Raw genomic sequence first — 18,951 nt, 5'->3', positions numbered from 1 at the left:
TGAATAATAACCTCTCTTATTAAATCAAAAATGGCCTTTATTAATGCCGCAGTAAAATAGAGCCTTTTTCAAAATGTAAACCCCTTTTCTTCAAACAGAATTACATTTTTATTGGCAATATTAACAGTGTGGATAGGCACACTGACTAAAACATTTGGAAAGTAATGGCAGACTTTACAGCTAAGCCATGATCTGCACAAATGACAGGACGCCAGAATTTGAAGCAGGAAAATCTGAAAGAAATTTCATCAATCTATCCATTTTCTATACCGCTTATCCCGTTGGGGGTTGCAAGGGGGCTGGAGCCTATCCCAGCTGTAATTGGGCGAGAGGCAGGGTACACTCTGGATTGGTCACCAATCAATCGCAGGGCTGAGATATAGAGACTGACAAGCAGGTACGCTCACATTCACACCTACGGCCAATTTAGAGTGATCACTCAAGAAGTGAGCATGTCTTTGGTGATGGGAGGAAGCTGGAGTACCCGGAGAGAACCCACACATGTGCAGGGAGAAAATGCAAAGCCCACACAGAAATGCCCTGAGCGGGAAGCGAACCAGGGACCTTCCAGCTGTGAGGCAACAGCGCTAACCCCTGTGTTGTGGGCACAAGAATTATAAGCCAGTTGAACCAGTTATTTACATTTATAAAGTGCCCAGAATCCCGCTGAAATGCCACGTCTGAACTGTAACATAGCCAACGTAGCCTCTGTAACTGTTTTTAGTGACTACTACCTTGATGCCACAATGCTCTTTACTGTGATATAAACAACCGCTAACTTTTAGCACTGAAGTATCTCATGGAAAGAGCATGGTTCAGCACTATTTTAATCTAGAAAAATAGGGCTAATGTTTTCCAGAGGTTGTGTCAGATTACACAAATGTAACCAAAGCACTGAGGGATGATATTCAGCATAGGAATGTGGACGTTAACCTGAAGGCTGATGAGGCCAGCACTGTTAGTGCTGTTAGTACATTCTGTAAAGTTGTTTGTGAATTTGTTTAACTATTGCTGTGAGGTTGGTTAACAGAATGTATTTACTCGACTTAGATTAAAAAATGCCAAGGAACATCCCTAGTAGTAGTAGAGGTGAAATTGAGGGAGATAGTGGCAATCTACAAGTTTGAAAAGTGCTTTGAGTGTCTGAGTGATTAAGTGGGGCTCCCACTGTTTGTCTACATGTTGTGCCAATCATGTTAATGCAATTTGAAAATACCATCTTGGACATCAATGTCAGGGTATTTTTGACTCTGGGTGGCACCATCTTTTAAAGAATCCATGTTTACAACGGAGTTTACCTTGTCCACTGCCTCCTGTTTGGTGTTCAAGAGCTCATGACCCAAGACTAACAACTTCACATATTGTTGAACATTTTAGAAAAAGACCAACTTCAAACAGCAAGATAAATTTTAACCAAATGATGTAAGGATGCTTCAACCCCTGCTAATACAGTAGATTTTTTTCAAAATATTAAAAACTGTTTAATGTTACACTGACAATCTCCAGAACCATAAGACACTTAACCATGAAATCACTTGGAAAAATGAGAAATACTGAACTATTTTCCTTCTTCGTGATTCAGCAGATTACATGGAAAGATATCATTTCATTTTCATCATCACTGTACATGTTGGCGTGATAAGACCATTACCAGCCTTGTTTTATGCCTCATGATCACAGGGAGAAATCTTAAATAGAAACACATTTGTGTAAGAAGCTGCTTGTTTTGCTCTTGTTCTCTGTGGTAATGTGTGTATTTAACAGTGTCTCCTCACCAGGCAGAGCTTGACACTCCTGCTGCTGTACCTCCCACTGACAGTTGAGGTTAAGGGAGCAGCTCCTGCAGTTGGCCAGTCTGAAACACTCCTGCTCCTCCCTGCGCTTACACCTGGATGGGTCTGTCACAGACTACACGCAAGCATACAGAAGAAAAAAAACAATATTAGCCCAGTTAAACTTCATAATCAGTGCCTTCTGTTTACAGTCAATGAAATAAACCCAGAGAAACCAGTGGCATGCACAAGAGAAGCTGAGGATGATTAAAGCTTGATGGTCCAGAGAATCAAACAGAGCATGCTGAGAGAAGAGCAGCATAGGACAAAAAACAAGGACAAACTAAACTGAGATTGGATTTTATTTGAAATATGAGTGATTTTTTTTACATAATACGCCCTTTATTTAAAACACAGCAAATGTTTATATTTATTTTAGATCCCTGAAAAGACCAAATATCCATCCTGGCTAAAATTTTAGACATTTTAAAGGGTATATTTCTTTCTGGTTCGACAGATAATCATATCAACACGTAATTTTTTTTTTTCATTATAAGGAAGTTTCTTGATAATGGACTTGACCAAATACGTAAATTACTTGAATTGTTAATGGCTTACGTAAGTATCAGAAAGCACAGACCAATCCTCGATTTTAATATTTTTAAAAGGTTGAGGTCTGTGGTTTCTTGAAGGATAAGCCTACTATGTAAACCTTTGTTTCTAAGTTTACAAAAGTTTATTTTTACTTGTCCTCTAAAAGAAAACCTGCCCAGACCATGGCCTGGTTTTTACACCTTTAAGCTAATAACCAGAATAGGGGGTTATTGTATGGCACTATTTCTCTTTCTATGAGGAAGATGTAAAAACTCCATTTCAAATCTCAACAGCTGTGGCAGCTATAGTATCATTTAAATCCATACTTACACAAGAATGGCTCTAAAGTAAGGGTGTGTAAAATTTGTTAGAATTACATTAGGTTTCGGCCCTTATATGTGTATATACGTTTTTATATGTGTATACAGATACGTAACTGAAAGTGTATGCATACACATTATTACGATTCTCTTTATGAGTATTATTCAATTTTTATTGTATTTTATTTCTGTTTCCTTCTTATCTGTTACTATTTTATGTCTACTATCATTTTTGTAATTATATTATATTTACTTTTATTGGTACTTTTATTATTATTAATATTATCATTTCAATTTCTGATATAATTGTCAGTCTAATTAGTTCACCCCCCTGACTTTTTATTATTTTATTTTATTTTTAGGACAACTATACTTTCTTTATAGTCATCTCCTTTTCTCCTTAACTTACAAGACTGGAGTAATATTAATATATACTGTGTAAGCCAGGACACCTTAGCACACCACGGATTATCCAACACTAAAGCCATAATAATGTCTGTTTTATTTATTTTTTTATTATTATTTTTTTTTCTTAATCACATATGACATACAACATACATATTTTATATGTGGACCAATATTGATACCACCAGAAATGCCTTATTTTGAAATTGAGATGTGTGGTGTGCAGGGGCTGAATGTTAAAAGGGTATCAGAGGAGGAAATGTTGAATTGGCAGAAGGGGGCGCTGTGACAAAGTAATGATATTGATGTATGGATGGATGATGTATGTGATGTCTGGTGATGAGTGCTGTAAGCACTGCAGAGTTATGTGTGATTATTGTTCCTGGAAGGCTGCAATTAAAAAAAAACAGAAAAAAGGTTTTCTAAATTTGACCCCTGGTCACAATCCAAAACTAGCACTTTTGAAAACTTTTAATCTCCAATTTGCCGAGAATAATCAAAAAAATCTGGCTTCAATTGAATGAATCCCTCAGAGGAGTATGGAAAAATGTGCAACCCTGTCCATCGTCCAAAAGCGCCAAAATCTGACCAAAAATTGTTTGTTAAGCATTTCCTACATTTCCATACATGCAGCTCTTACAGAGTCCCCTGTCTCCCATTGGACTGCACAATGGATATGTACGAAACCACTACAATATGTAAATATCCAATAAATTTAAAGTTTTACATCATTTCGTCAGCAAATTCAGAGACAGATCTGTAGATAGCAGGTGCCAAATTCTCGAGAGAAAATTTTCAAAATAATTTGATGAATGATTTGGTTGGTATGTGCTCACATTAAATCTTTCTCTTAGGTTCTCTTAGGTTGACCAAACAAAACAAAAAACAAATTTGAGTAAATTAATTCCATTTAATAAATTGCTGCAAGGTTACTTTGCCTGTTAATGAAGCACATTTATTTTATTGTCCATAAATAATTCAGCTTTGAAATTTACATGTTGCCAATCTGTCATGATAGTTTTTAAAGTTAAGAAATGTACAGAAATATAATCTGTTTATGATGTGTAGCTGGTGTTTAAGTGTGAATAGCTAAGACAGAAAGGGTAAATTAATGCTTGTCATTTGTGGGTATGTGCACTCAAAGTTCTCGCCACCCCATGTCACTCAGTATCCCAGTATGGCAATCCCAGTCAAAAAGTCGGCCTACGCCTCATCTGTTTTACTCAGAAAACCAAACCTGATGTGCACAGAGCATTCGACCTGCCATATGTGTGTGAGCAGTGCCTAAGGGGCTACTCTGACTTCTGACCTCGACCTGATGTGACCACATTTACTCGCAGTGTCAAGTGTCAAATAATACACACATGTCCCCTCCTTCTGGCTCCGTGCTTCCACAAGCCCAGCTGATGTTCAGACAACATGGATGGTGGAGGAGACAGAGACAGAGCACCACCATGCTGCTGGGCCAGCTCCAGAGTCAGCTACACGCATACACAGATACCCAGAAAAGCACAAACAAACACACAAAAGCAACATGCAGACGCACAAAGACAGACAGAGAAAGCAGGGTTGGGAGTAAAAATAGAGAAAGAGATAGAGAAAACAAGATGAACAAAAGCACAAAAAAAAAAACAAATGAATCAAAGTTTTCAATACAAATATCAAACACCTTCCATTATAGGCTAAAGATGAACAAAATTAGGTTTATTTGGACTTATTCATTGGAAAACTTTGGGGAGGACAGCTGAGATGTGAACCAGAACATGAACACCACACTACATTTTACACAACAGATCTATGAAAGACCCTCCTCTACCTTGTACTTCTTATCATATTTTGTTATAATTTTCACTATTCCAATGGGTTTTTCCAACATGAATGTACCCCTCTCTTTTCTGAGATTTAATAAGCTGTCCAAAGGACAGCTTCATGACAGAATCCCCTTTTATAATGCAAGATGCAGTTTACTTGTTCCATCAAACACTCTCACATGTTATACAGTGTTTGTGCCTCTTGTCCTCTGTTATCCATTGAGACTCACCACAGTGCAGTTGCTGGTTGCAGAGATACACTTCCTGTCTTCACACCACTGACAGCCCCGAGTGTTGGCAGTGCAGCTCGCACAGTCTGAGAACCTGAAACACTGCTCATCTGTACTGTCTGGAGGACGACACAACATACAAACAAACATGCAAAAATAAGCACAACAAAAAATCTTCAGATCTGGTTGTACTGTCCCTGTCATTTTAAAATTAAAGGGACTCTCACACTAAATCTAGAGGTGGATCACAAGACTAATATAGCAGGCCTACTGAAGAGTATTTTATTTGAAAACGATGAGTTAGGTTTAAAAAAGATCCTCAATGTTCAGATTTCAGTACAGCTTCTCTCAATGCAGACCCACCACACAATTACCCTGTGCTGGGAATAGGCTTATTGGATATCATAAACAAAGACTCCTGAATTTTAGTAATTTTGTTTGAAACTTTCAAACAATGGGCTCCTCCTCCCAGTAAGACAAATTTTCCCAGTATGCTTTGCAGAATGTAACTCTCCTCTCTGATACAAGCAGACCTGAGGAGACTGTGCAGGGGGTCCAAAGGTAATAAAAAACAGTGGGGTCTCCTCCTCAGAGCCATTCCACCGCCAACCAAGCAGCAGACCAGTTGTTTTCCACTGTTGCTTTGTATTCCCAGCTTTAGTTTAAGTTCTAGCACTGTCAGCAAGCAGCCTGTTTAGCACATAAGTTTATTCCCTTCCTTCCACGTCATCCAGACAGGAGTGCTACAGAAAGCCCACCAGTATCTGAAGGACAAAAAAATCTCCTCCTGTTGCTAGAAGGAAAATATGAGCACTGCTCTCATTACAGCTGAATCTTGATGCTACAAGGCATTTAACTTGCTGGAACCATGGAAAAAAATTAATGGACTAACCACAGCTCACTCCTGGATCTGGGTGGACATCAGACTCTAATCACACATTGTGATCAGGGCAGAACTACCTGTAGGAAGTGTTTCGTGTGCATTTGTTGTCTTATTGTCTCTGCGTATGTGTTGTTGATCTACTTTGCTGTGTCCATTTATATCCAGTACAGTATGTTCAACTGCACAAACATAAAGGTTACTTCCATTCAATCAAACTGCAGCCACTGGGTTTCTGTATGGCTCCTTAGCCTGGAGCTTCTCTCAGTTCAAAGTCCACCATCTTTAAAGTCACATGTGTGAAACCACATTTGACTCTCTCATTTCAAGACCATCAGCCATCTTGTTTCTCCATCTCTCTGACATCTTCACCACACTCTGCTTCGCTTGTAAGTAGTTTTTATAGTTAAGTAGTAAATAGTTATGTGTTGAATGAAGTGTTATTGTTAACAATTGATGCTGCTTTGTTAAATAAATGCTATTATAGAGTTAAAGACAAGTTGTCTGTGATTATTGTGCATATACATTGTAAGGAGTTGCTAAGTTGAGAAGGTCTGTGCTCAATCTTGCGCCTTTAATGTATTAAAATACCAATATTTATTAGATGATATTATTATTGTAATCTTAATTCTGAGACTGATTTTTGCTCCTTTTTTGTTGTTACCCATGTTAATTATTTATCTTAACAATAATTTTTATCTATAGTAATAATTATCACAGTAACTTCTAGTATTTTACTAATAACCAAAACCAAAACCCAACCACCTGTCCACGTCTGCTGGTCCTGTTTCTTGAATTAGACTTTTAAAAACTACACTCCAAGAAGTGTATTTACTAAAAATTATTTTCTATCTTTAAATGTATGTCTTTGATAAAATGAGGGAGAGATATTGTTGAACAGTGGCAGTGCCAGCCTACTCCACTCCACAAGCACACAATGAAGTCGTGCAGTGGGGGACGAGTGAGGGAGAAGGAGCACAGTGCACAAATACACACAGGTGGAAGAAGAAAAAGCAAATACTTCAATGATCATCTGTTCAACTGCAACTCAGTTTAAAAATGAAACGAGTAAGGAGCAGTGCAGACTGTAGATGCTCCCAAAAAAAGCTCCACATGTTTAGTGCACATCAATGTCTGTGCTCTTCATCCTCACTGCTCTGTTTATCATAAACAAACATTCATTAAACCACATCTCTAATACATGTTTCTGTGCAGCACTCAAAGATCTCATTAAGAATTTAAGAATCTTTAAGCATCATATGAAACGCTAATTTTATAAAAATGTCACCAAATATACAGTGTTTTTAATAATTGTGTGTCGTATTTTTAATGTTTCTGCTTTATATTAACAAAGTAATGGTCACATGATGTTCCTATTTCCACAGGAGTGAGAGGAGCATGTCCCAGAGCCTGCTGCTGTATTTAAACCCTCCACCTTAACCTTAGGAGCTTCAATTATGACATCAGGCAGAGTCCACTCCGTGCCTGCGAGTGAGTAAGGAGAGATCAGCTTGAAAAAGCCCTCTTAATTGCTTCAATGTGAGCTAATTGTTGCTGCATTGACCCGGCAATTCTACAATTACGGTATGCAAACAAACTTCAGAGGCCAAATACTTTAGAATAACTACTACTCTCATGAAATCAGACCCCTGGGAGCAACACTTATGTTTGACTCCATTACTGTGAAAAGACGGCGTAATGACAGTAAAAATATTAAGGAGGACAAATAGACAGTAACAGACATGAACCAAGGTTTACATACCAGGTCTTGGGGGGCAAAAAGGAGCAGGAAAAGTGTTCCCAGGTGGTTCTCGTTCCCACGGGACACATCTACCATTGACCCACTGGCAGCGGAGGCCCGGTCCAACAGAAGCACATGATGCAGGGTTAGAAAAGGCCAGGCAGGACGGAGGGGTGTAGGCCAGGACGTCGTTCAGAAGGACACCAGAAAAACCTCCAAAGATGTACATGGTGCTGAAAAACATAAACGGGATAGACAGGGGAACAATGTACACCTGTTGAAGAAAGCAGCACAGCAAAAGTTCCTACAACACAGAACAGTTTTAAACCACAGAATAAATACCCACAGAGATGAAGACAGAAGACAGCAGGAAACTTTTCAAAAATTCAGGCTGAACTTTGGTTTGGAAGGAAAAAAATGCTCTTTGAGTGGTTTGAAGCTGGCCATTTGAAGTTCAAAGCTGACATTTTTGTGCTCAGAGCTGCCTTTTTGGTGGGTAATCGGTGTTAAAAGGTCAGACCATTATTTCTGAGTTCAACAACAAGTCACTCTGAATCGTGAGTGAACTCTTGCGCTAAATGCATAAGTTTCAACTTCATTAATCATTAAACTAAATGTAGCTACTTATAAAATATTCTCTCATCTTTTATTTGGACTGGATCATAAGGGATAGTCGCCTTTAAATTATGAGGTGTTGAAATTTGGTTGCAAAAATATAGATTGGCCTATATATATATATATGTATATATATATGTATATATATATATATATATATATATATATATATACAGTGCTTAACAAATTTATTAGACCACCACCCAAAGTAAGTTATGTTTCTGCAATGGTCAATACACCAATATGTAGAAGCTCTTTAACCCAAATGATATTTTTAATGCTAAAATATAATTATTATTGTTATCCATGAATTTTCAAATTTACTGATTTACAAAAAAACTGAAAAAATAGTAAAGCACATTATTATTTCTTGATTCATATGTCAAATTATAGTTATTTACTTGCATTCCTGAACAGAAAAAATAGTTTTAGTGGTTGAATTTTATGCTTGATTAATTTCTGACTTCTCAGAGAAGCCCAGTGAGCTGGCTCATATATATACATATATATGTGTGTTTGTGTGTGTGTGTTTGTGTATTTGGTTCATAGAAACAGAAAGGGTAACTATGATATTTCTTAATTACTAAATGGAAAACTAAAGTTATTCAATGATTCATGCTTTTTCTCACTAGCTCAACATTCACAGTGATCATTGCAACATAAATATTACATCCATAAAATTTCTACATTTAAGAAAATATTTTTTCAAAGATTACTGCCAAAAAATACATAAAGAAAAATTTATGATGAAGTAATTTTAAATCATTCTGATCTGGTCTGAATTAAGGGTATATCTGTATTAAGGTCAGGATGATGTTAGTATAAGCCAATAAGCTAATTATAGAAACAAAATTAATGTTTGGATTTTTTTAGATTCAGAGACATAGAAGCGATTGACATTTCAGCAGTCTTCCGTTGCTGTACATGAATGAAGAAGAATACCGACAGGCAAATACAATTAGCGCTGCATTCACAGTAGTTAGAATTCAACAGGGATCTACTGTATCGTTCTAAGTATGGTCAAAGGCCGGTGGCCCGTGGGCTACATGAATTCATCTCAAATGAACAGAAAATTAAGTGTTGTGCTGTGACACCTGTCACTCATTTACCCAATTCTAGGACAACAGAAGAGGAAGCGATGGAAATAATCGGGGAACTTAGCCCTGTTGTCTATTAATATGTATTATCATGTAAAGTACTTTAGCTCTTTTCCTGCAGGAGTGGTTCCAGTCCTTCTTTATTAGCTGAAGGGATCACCCACATGTTGTATTTTGTTGCCAAAATGCGACTTAACTGGCTACCAACCTGCTGAACACTACTCTTTCCCCGGATGTTCAGATGGTAATGAAGAAAAAGATCTGTGATTAGAAAGTGTAGAAGCTCTGAGAAACCTTTGTAGCATTCAAGCCTTATTTTGAGAGATATAAAACAACAACAAAAAAACACTGGTGAAGGAGTTTGAGTCCCATAAAGAAAGTTTCTTTTTTTATCAGTCTCAAAGTGGTTTCTTCTTAATACATTTTCAGTGGGACTGTTGTAAGCAATATATGTTCCAAACTGGCAGGGATACAAATAGAGCTCTTAAAGTATTACAGACAGATACACATATCCAAACATGGAAAATAAAAAGGAAGTCACTAAAAGTGAAGACGGAGAAGCATCCACACTCAGACTGGAGGTGAGGAGGCAGAGACATAGCCTGAGTTTCTAAACAGAGTTTCAGGGATGCAAAAGGAGAAGTGAAGTGATAACTAAATATAACATTGATATAAAAACATCACACCAAAAGTAATCTACACCACCAAAAAACCATCTGTGTATGCAAACAGCAGAAACTCTAGAGAAGCACTCAGCGCTTCCCAGGACAACGTCAAGTAAATTTAATATAAAGTGTGCCAAAGAATAATGCATCATGAATACCTGGGATTGATTTGCATAGAAATATAATCAAAGTTAAGTAAATTATATCAGATGAACATGTGTTAAGTATTAGAAGTATACAATGAACTCACCCATTGTTAACCACTGCAGAGTGACCAAAGCGGTTGACGTCCTGGGGCAGCCCAGGTCTGGGAAGAACGATCCACTCATCGCACGCTGTGGAGAAGCACAAACACATTAAAGCAGTGGTTCCCAACCTTTTCCAACTCAGGCCTACTTTAAAGTCTCAAAAATTTTCGCGGCCCACCTCTGACCCCATAAATAGGCCATATAATGCATTGTCAGAGCACTTTTTTTTTAATTTAAGATTGAACATAAAGGACTGAACTGCATACAGAAGAAACATGTTGGAAGCCCCACAGTCGCTAACAGAGCATCTGTAACATGTTGCAACACCTTCAGTATTACAGTTTTCAAGGAGCTGTCCACACAATAACCTCTAGATAACAACAAAATTTCCTATCTCTCATTTGCTTTTCACGTCTAATACTTGAAGGAAGAACAAAACAAAAGAATTAAAAGAGTATTGAACATTTTTAATATCCTTTAAACGTAACTGAGTTTTAACATTTAAAACACTATTCTGTATATTTTTAATTTTATATAATTCCCAAAAAAATAAAAATATATATATATATAATTATAATAATAATCATAGTATTTTGGAAATGATTTGGTGGCCCACTTGCAATACTTTCACGGCCCACAGGTTGGGAATCACTGCACTAAAGCAAAAAGGCCTTGATGACTTTTTTTACAGTAGGACAGGTAGGTTTGGATGGCTTTTCCCTTAATAAACGAAGTCATAAAAACTGCATCATTTATTTACTCTGGTTATCTTTGCCTAATATTACATCACTCCATGCATGAGTCAGTCCAAGTCTGTGTTTGATTTTAGCCTTGCAGTCAGCAGATCAATGGATTACGCTGCCAAGGTAGGTGAACTACTCCACAACGTCCATGCTCTCACCATTCATACACACAGATTTGATGGCAGTATCCAAGGCATCCACAAATGCCTGGATCTTTGTTTCGGCCCAGGAGACGTGCATTCCTAACACTTACGTCTCCTCACTTAGCAAGGCAAGAGCCCCCAAGGATCTGCAGTCCCCGCAAGAATCACAGCCACATTAGCAAAGTCCAGATCAGTGGTCTGGACTTTTCTAAATGGCACTCCACATTTCACTACCCCTGTTACCCACCTCATTATCCAGGCCATAGGGGTACTAAACAAAGGGGCCACCACACTTCACAGCACTCTCTAACAGAATATAGGGGAGTAAACTACTCTAAGAAATTATGATAAGATTTTTTTTAACACTACCAAAACAGCAAGCCTGAAAAAAAACACAAATGAACACAAACGTTTTTCATAATAGAGGTAAGATTGTAGCGCTTACAGGGATGTTTTCTCAGCTGAATTTTGATACATCTGTTAGACACCTTTGCTCAGGGATAAAATCTGTCAGCAGAAGCTCCAGGTGCTCGCTGCACACGAAAAGCATGTGGCACAACGGTCTTTTCTAAAAAAGGCTTCAGCACTGCTGGGAAGAAACATTTTAGTGTCCTTTTCTCTGAAAACAGTGGCAGTAATCTGGAAGAGGGACAGTTGACATTTTATCCTGACCCCAAAACAATAGCTCTAAACTTCAACCCCTAAATAAAAATAAAAGAGCTCAGTTTTAGTTCAGGCCTTAAGTGACCCCCCTGAGACTAGTGCTGCCACCACAGAAACACGCTCATCAGATACTTATCATCACACAGACTCACACACAGGGAGACACACATCAACACAGGTTTTAATTTCCTCTCAGGATATGAGAAAATCTGTGTTAATAATGCATGGTGGGACAGTGAGAGAGAAATCACGAGTCCAGATCGCAGCAGGCGGGCGAGCGAGGCTGATTGACAGTTTGATTTGATCTGTGCTAATGGAGGACTTGATGAAGAAGGGCGGGAGAAGACAGAGGAGGAAGAGGAGGTTTGAACTGCAGCCACTGTCTGCTCTTCCAATATATCATGCCTCTGCCAAACATGTTCCAAACAAACTCCCAGCATGCCCTGAGCTTTTGGGTGTGCTTGTGTGCGGCAGACAGAGCGTGGGTGTGTGTCAAGTTGGAGAGGACCGTGTTTTTAATCAGAGTTCATTTTCCCCCCCAAATCTAATTAGAAGTGTGAGGGTGGCAGGGTTGAGGGGAGGGACGAGGGGGGGGTGGGGGGGCTGGAGGGCGAGAGGGAGAATTAAATCCAAATGAAAAGTGCCTTCCGTGTCGACCTGAATCTAATGTGTGGCAGCAGAAGAGCAGGAGAAGCTAATAACGGCATTCGTCGCCCCTCCAAGGTTAGCGCGGCAAAACAAAAACAAATTAGCGTTCAGAACAGCTCGAGTCACAGCGAGCACGGAGGCAGGGAGGAACCGAGGAGAAAACGAAGAAGGGGCAAGGAGAAGAGACTTCCACAGGTGGACCAATTCATTAACTCCTCAAGGGAAAAGCAAGAGAGACAAGGAGGACATAGAGAAGGTTGATGAATGGATGAAGATATCTTAGTCCACATGCAGCATAATGTTCAGTCAAAAAAAAAAAAAAAACACATGGAATTACACTTAATTTTATGGGTACTACAACTCTGTGCTATGTCCTTAAAAGCTTAAAAAAATACCTAAAGATTTTTAAAATTCAAGCTGACTTTGAAAGTGAGATTCAGTAATAAGACAGAAAATCACAGACCAAAGTTTCAACTCATTGAATTTCTTAAACTTTTATTTTATTTATTTATTTTTTTAAGGAAACACAGGGCTTAGAAGTAAATAAAGAGGTAAGGGCAGGATGAGAAGTGAATAGGCATTTTCTGAAATTTTACGCGGTAAAAAAAAATGTTCGGTATAAACATGGACTGTGAATGTTTCAAGCAGGAGTATAATTTAGTTGTAGCAGGAATTGAGTTGCCTTCTTCAGTCAGGATTTTTCATTTTGTGGGAAGTTAGAAATCAGATACTTAATTGGACAAATTTTAAGGAAAATCCAGATCCAAATTTGAAGGTAAAACTTAAAACATACCATTTTAGTCTTGATTTTAATCACATTTTATTTAATCATCTTCATTTGTTCATGTAATTTAGATTTCACGTTTATCTTAATTTCAGAATCTTCTTTCAGTTGTTTATTTTCATATTCTATTGCATTCTATCAAGTTCTCCTTAAGCGTGTTATTTTCTTGTTAGAACATATTTCACTGAGTTAGCGTTTTTCTTATTGTAATTTAATACATTTTATGTATTTATGCTGTAGTACAATAAAGCTTTTTAAAAATGTAAACCCATTTTCTTAAATCAGAATAACCTTTTTTTTGGTAATGTTAACAAAGTGGATAGGTACATTAAATAAAGCACTTGAAAAGTAATGTCAGACTTCATAGCTAAGCCATGATGTGCGCAAATGCATGATACCAGAGAACAGAGTAGACAGAACTGAAATAGCTTTAAGGGAAATTTGATTTAAAAATTGTAGAATAAGGTTGAAAATTGGCAAAAAGGGTTAAGTAGCAAAAATTGGCAGAAATATATGGGGAAAAATGGTGAAAGAGTGGCAAAAATGGTTTTAAAGTGGCTAAATTTATACTAAAATGGTAAAATATTAGCTTAAAGGGACAAAAATAGGTGGTAAAATGGTGAAAATCAATTAGAAAATGGCAAAAGTATGTTAATGCTGAAAAAAATGGCAGGAAAAAGTGGTGAATAGTGGTTAAAAGTGGCAAAAATCAGTTAAAAAAAATGGTGAAGTGAATGAAAAAGTGGCAAAAAAATGGGTTAAAATTTACAAAAATTGTCAAAATTGGCTCAAACTGGCAAAACTTGGCAATTGAAAAATGGTGAAAAGCAGTTCTAAAGTTGCAAAAAGGCACGAAATGAGAAGCTCCAATAGTGAAAAGGGTTAAAAGTAGCACCAGTTGGCTAAAAGTGGCAAAAATGGGTTTACTGTGGAAACAAATTTGGCAAAATGGGCAGAAAGAGTTGTGAAAAAGGGGTTCAAAAGTGGCATGAATAAATAACATGAACATCAGAACCCAATAACAGCCTGACACACTTTACAGCTCAAGAATGAAGTAACTGTTAGCCAGGATGCTAGCACCAATGCTACTGATCCAACACACATGCACTGATACGATCCATATCACAACTAAGGAGGGTCCATTAACTGGGTTTTTCAGAGGCCCACACAGTTTTGTATGGCAAGGCCATACTTCCTTTTTTCAAAGAACTTTGTGCTACATTGCCTTTTATGAAAGGATAGCCACTCTAGTCTTAGGGCGAGATTTCTGGGACAAAAAATATTGAAGGGTATGAAATGTAAATATCTTAAGTTTGTTGTATGACAGAAGGATGTGTTATTACCCAGCAGGCCAAATTTTAGTCATGAAAAACACGTCTAACTATACAAACTTAAGTTTCAAAGTTACTGAAAAATTAGGCAGTAATATCTGCGCCACGGTTCTAATAGTTTGGGATTTTTCATTAGTTTTTATTTTGTTTTCACTTTCTGTGATCAATTTCAGTTTATCTTTAATTAGTTTTTACTGCTGGGTTGTTAGTTTAGTTTTTATTTTGCAAAAGTGCTTCGTTTTAGTTTGCTAGTTTTAGTTTAAGTGTTAGTTTTAGTGTTTTTTATATGAGTGAACGTCATACATTTTATAAAACATATTCAAACAGGCTACACTTAATTTATTATTTTATTTATCTAAAGATGATGTTTGAATACAACCCCAGACATGAAACTACCACAGTGAAGTCTTAACCAATCAAATCAAGCCATTTTACACTACCCAGGCTTGATTGTAGGTTCCAGTAAGTTTGTTGTGCCAACGGATAAAACTAAGGTTATTATGTCTCTATTCTTATTTTATTTTTGTAAGTTTTGTAAGTGCACTATAAAGTTTAAGTTAGTTTTCTTTTTTTTGGTAAAGTTTAGTTTTTATTTAGTTTTAGTTGATTAAAATTATTTTTTGAATTTTAGTTTTAGTTATTTATTTAGTTTTAGTTAACTGTAACAACCTTGATCTGTGCTAGAATTCTTTAGATGTGTTGAATTTTTTAAACGTCTTATTTTGGGGCTTTTTGCCTTTATTGGAGGGATAGGACAGTGGATATAGTTGGAAAATAAAGATATCCGATCTAATGTCTCCAATCAACCTATTATACAACATAAATATGCATATACAGAGGTGTACTAGGCACTAGGGCATGTAAGAAACATCACTATAAGCAAAAAATTGCAAAGACTTCATCGTCGAGTCCCTGGCAGTGTACTGTATTTTGTTCTCTCTGATTTAGTCACGTTAAAGTACAACAAAAATGTGTTGACAGTTGTTAAAAGGTTTCTTGTTTAATACAAATGTACCAGAAATTGAAAACCGATACGCAAAACTATCGCTCACAGATGCACTTTAACAATACAGGAACACAAATTGTCCTCCAATCTAACACTTTTATTTTTATCTGCAACACATTATCTAAAGCATTTGCCTCTATTTACTCCAACTCATCTTTCCCTCCTCCAACAATCACTACCCTCCTTCCCTCTCTCCATCCTGTGTCTCTAAGTTAAAGAGCTGGCAAGTGGACAGTTAAGTTGTGCAAACCAGGAGGTATAGGCACTAATGAATAAATAATGATACTCCTGAAGACAGGGCTTTGTTTGTGCAGAGTTGAGGGACATGTAAATACATTATTGGTGGAGCTGATGGAGAGAAGAGACAGCGTTCAACTCTGCTGCTTCCCTCAATCTGAGAGGAGGTACTCTCACTCTTTATCATCTTTGATTTCATCTTCACTTACAGGCTTATTATTATCACTGTCTTTACCCTAGCATAGCTTATTGTCTCTATGTAATTCTCTTCCAGCATCATCACTGATTCCTTTGCTCTCTCTTAATCCCTCCTTCATTTACTCTTCTCCTCTCCTGCTGTGTGTGTACTCTGCTCTCCTTTGCTCACACCCTGCTGTTGTTTCTCATCTGTACCCTCACAATCACCGCTTTATCTCACCAGTATCCTCCCTGCTTTTTCTTCTCTGTTATTTACAGCAGACAGATAAAAAATGGGAGGGTGGGTTGCAGTGGATCTATATGAAATCTGAGAGTAGTATTATATGCCGAACATACTACAAAGTCAACATGCTCTATGTACTGATGGTTACGTAAGTGACTCACTGGATTTACAGCTGGAGAAACTGAACTGAAAGATGAAAGTACTTGGTTTAAATACTAAACTACAGAGGCCCTATATGGACATGCATCCATACATTTTATTCACTCAGTTTTCTTGTGACGAGTACTTTCTAGCATGTATCAGGCTGAAGATTTACTTGATTTTTACCATACGAGAACATGGAAAAACCATGGCTGCCACATGTCCTCAGTGTAGGTTGAACATGTGTTGGCTGTGCATGTCCTCAAAATTAACAAAACACAGACACCAGATGACGAATAAACATACAAAATTTGGACAAAAGTATTCGTCATCACCTGTAAATCACTGATTTCAAGTATTTCAATCAGACCCATTGCCCCAGATGTATAAAACAATGCACCTAGCTATGCAGTCTCCATTTGCAAACATTTTGATACAAAATTGGTAGTTCTGAAGAGCTCAGTGACTTCAAGCATGAGACCACTGGATAGCACCTTTGAGACAAGTGAGACGGTTCATGAAATTTCATCCCTGCTGAGTTTTTTACATTCAAATGTAGTGAAAACCATTTAGGAACAACAGCAACTCAGCCTAGAATAAAAAAAAACTAGAATACTAGAATATCTTGCTAAAATTTTAACTACACGTAGCATGACTGAAAACCAAGCATGTTCATGATTTATATGTCAGTTAGGTGTTAGATTTAATCAGCTTAGGTATCTTCACTTCATAAGGACAAGTTTCTGCTGAACATCCCGCATGCTTATACTTCCTCCTTTCCTTCTCTTTAGAAATCAGCCGTCTCTTTGCTCATTTCTCCCTGCATGTACATCAATCTTTCTCCCCCCCTCCGCTTCTGTCTTCATTCTGGTAATCTCTCTGCTCCCTGTTGTTCCCCGCCTGTGTAGAGTTGGTGTAATCCCTCTTTTACTCTCCCTAAGCTCCCTTCTTCCCTTCACTATCTTGTCCCTGTTGAGGGCTGGAAACATCTCAGTGCCATCTGGTCTATGGTGCGACTGGGAATGCTATGATGGGATCTTTAATCATCCATATCCTCTACATACAGTGTACTGCAGACTCTGTATGCTAGCACACTGCTGCTCCTGTTCCACAGATTCTGTCTGGGAGGTGAGATTGAGTTGTTTTCTGGCTCTGATACTGAAAGTTTCTCTATTTGTCTTCCTCTCTTTTCATCAAATACTGCTTTCTGTATTTGGCCCCTCAACTTTATTCGAAATAAAGTTTCACTTTATTATATTGCAAAATAACAATTAGAAGAAGACAAAGAGGAAGGACAGGAAAAATATATCTTGAATTTATAAAGTGCCGTTCATTGGATCTAAGAATACTCTACATGAAGTCAGAAGTAACACAAATAAAAGACAAAACGAATGAAACCGTGAATAAGGGTGAGAATGATATTAGTAATTGCTGGGGATAACAGGAAACCAAGTGAGATGAGTTAAAATTGACCGAGGATGCCATAGTGTGAATCTCTTCCAGAGTTCCTATGAATCTGGACCTCCACACTGAAGAGAGACTAGTCTTCAGTGCAGCAGACAAGTGTCAAGCCAGGAGATACTGGGAGGCAAGGCTGTGTTTCAGTTGGTAGATGAGGAGGAGGATTTTGTATATGATGCTAGACTTGACCAGGAAGGTGGATGAGGGTGGGAGCTGATGTACTGCCAGGGCTTGGTGCAGGGGAGAGGCCTGGCAGCTGAGTTCTGCACTTACTGGAGCCCATCCAGGGTTTTTCTGGATACCCCAAACAGGACCCCACTGCAGTAGTACAGATGGGAAGTGATGAAAGAATGGACGAGTGTTTCTGCCATGGAGTCTGGGACTGAGGGTAAGAATCTGGAGGTGGTTTTGGGATGATAGGATGCAGGTTTGGCTGATGTGCTGAAATATGCAATAGCTGATCAACAGAGAATAAACTAAAACCTGATTATGTATGAAATACAATCTAGACAAACTGCCAAGAACACATGTCTGTGTTAGGAATTAAAGAAAAGCATTTTATTGCAGAAGTTTGACCACAGAATCATTTGTATTTACTCACCATGTCTACACAAACCTGCTACATTTTTGCTTTCTCTGATATACAAAGGATGTGTTCTGATCATTGTATGGATTCATACAGAGCTTGGCTAAATTCATCACCTCCTCCAATCATAAAAAACACAAATATTCAACAACTAAGTGAATTTTAGCAATGGTGAGGCTCACGATAAGAACTTATTTATGCCAATGAAATTTAATAAAATTGTTATACTGTTGTAAAACTGAGTAAAATCACATACATTTCACTATTCATACCACTTATTTTTCTTAAAAATGCCTCCAGAAATGTAAAAAACATCACAAATATTGAATGTCTGAATTAATTTAAGTATAAATAAGGCTCATAGTGAAAATAAAAACTAATATTAACCACATAAGTATAATGAAATGTC

General features: G+C 37.6%; 1 protein-coding gene across 6 annotated transcripts in view; it reads right to left on the bottom strand.

The window, feature by feature from the left end:
- atrnl1a (attractin-like 1a) overlaps positions 1–18,951 on the bottom strand; it is a 450,037-nt gene that overhangs the window by 333,087 nt on the left and 97,999 nt on the right. For 4 of the 6 annotated variants that reach the window (XM_041790223.1, XM_041790225.1, XM_041790224.1 and 1 more), the window contains exons 11-15: positions 10,381–10,465; positions 7,775–7,986; positions 5,133–5,251; positions 4,456–4,572; positions 1,776–1,908 (exon numbers count right to left, since the gene is read on the bottom strand). In XM_041790223.1, the coding sequence (XP_041646157.1) occupies positions 1,776–1,908; positions 4,456–4,572; positions 5,133–5,251; positions 7,775–7,986; positions 10,381–10,465 (666 nt within the window). The remainder of the gene's footprint in view (positions 1–1,775; positions 1,909–4,455; positions 4,573–5,132; positions 5,252–7,774; positions 7,987–10,380; positions 10,466–18,951) is intronic. The other 2 variants (XM_041790226.1, XM_041790227.1) reach the window with 1 other exon arrangement.

Source organism: Cheilinus undulatus, linkage group 6 (assembly GCF_018320785.1).
Source record: "Cheilinus undulatus linkage group 6, ASM1832078v1, whole genome shotgun sequence".
NCBI lineage: Eukaryota > Metazoa > Chordata > Actinopteri > Labriformes > Labridae > Cheilinus > Cheilinus undulatus.
This window is presented reverse-complemented; position numbering and strand designations above follow the sequence as displayed.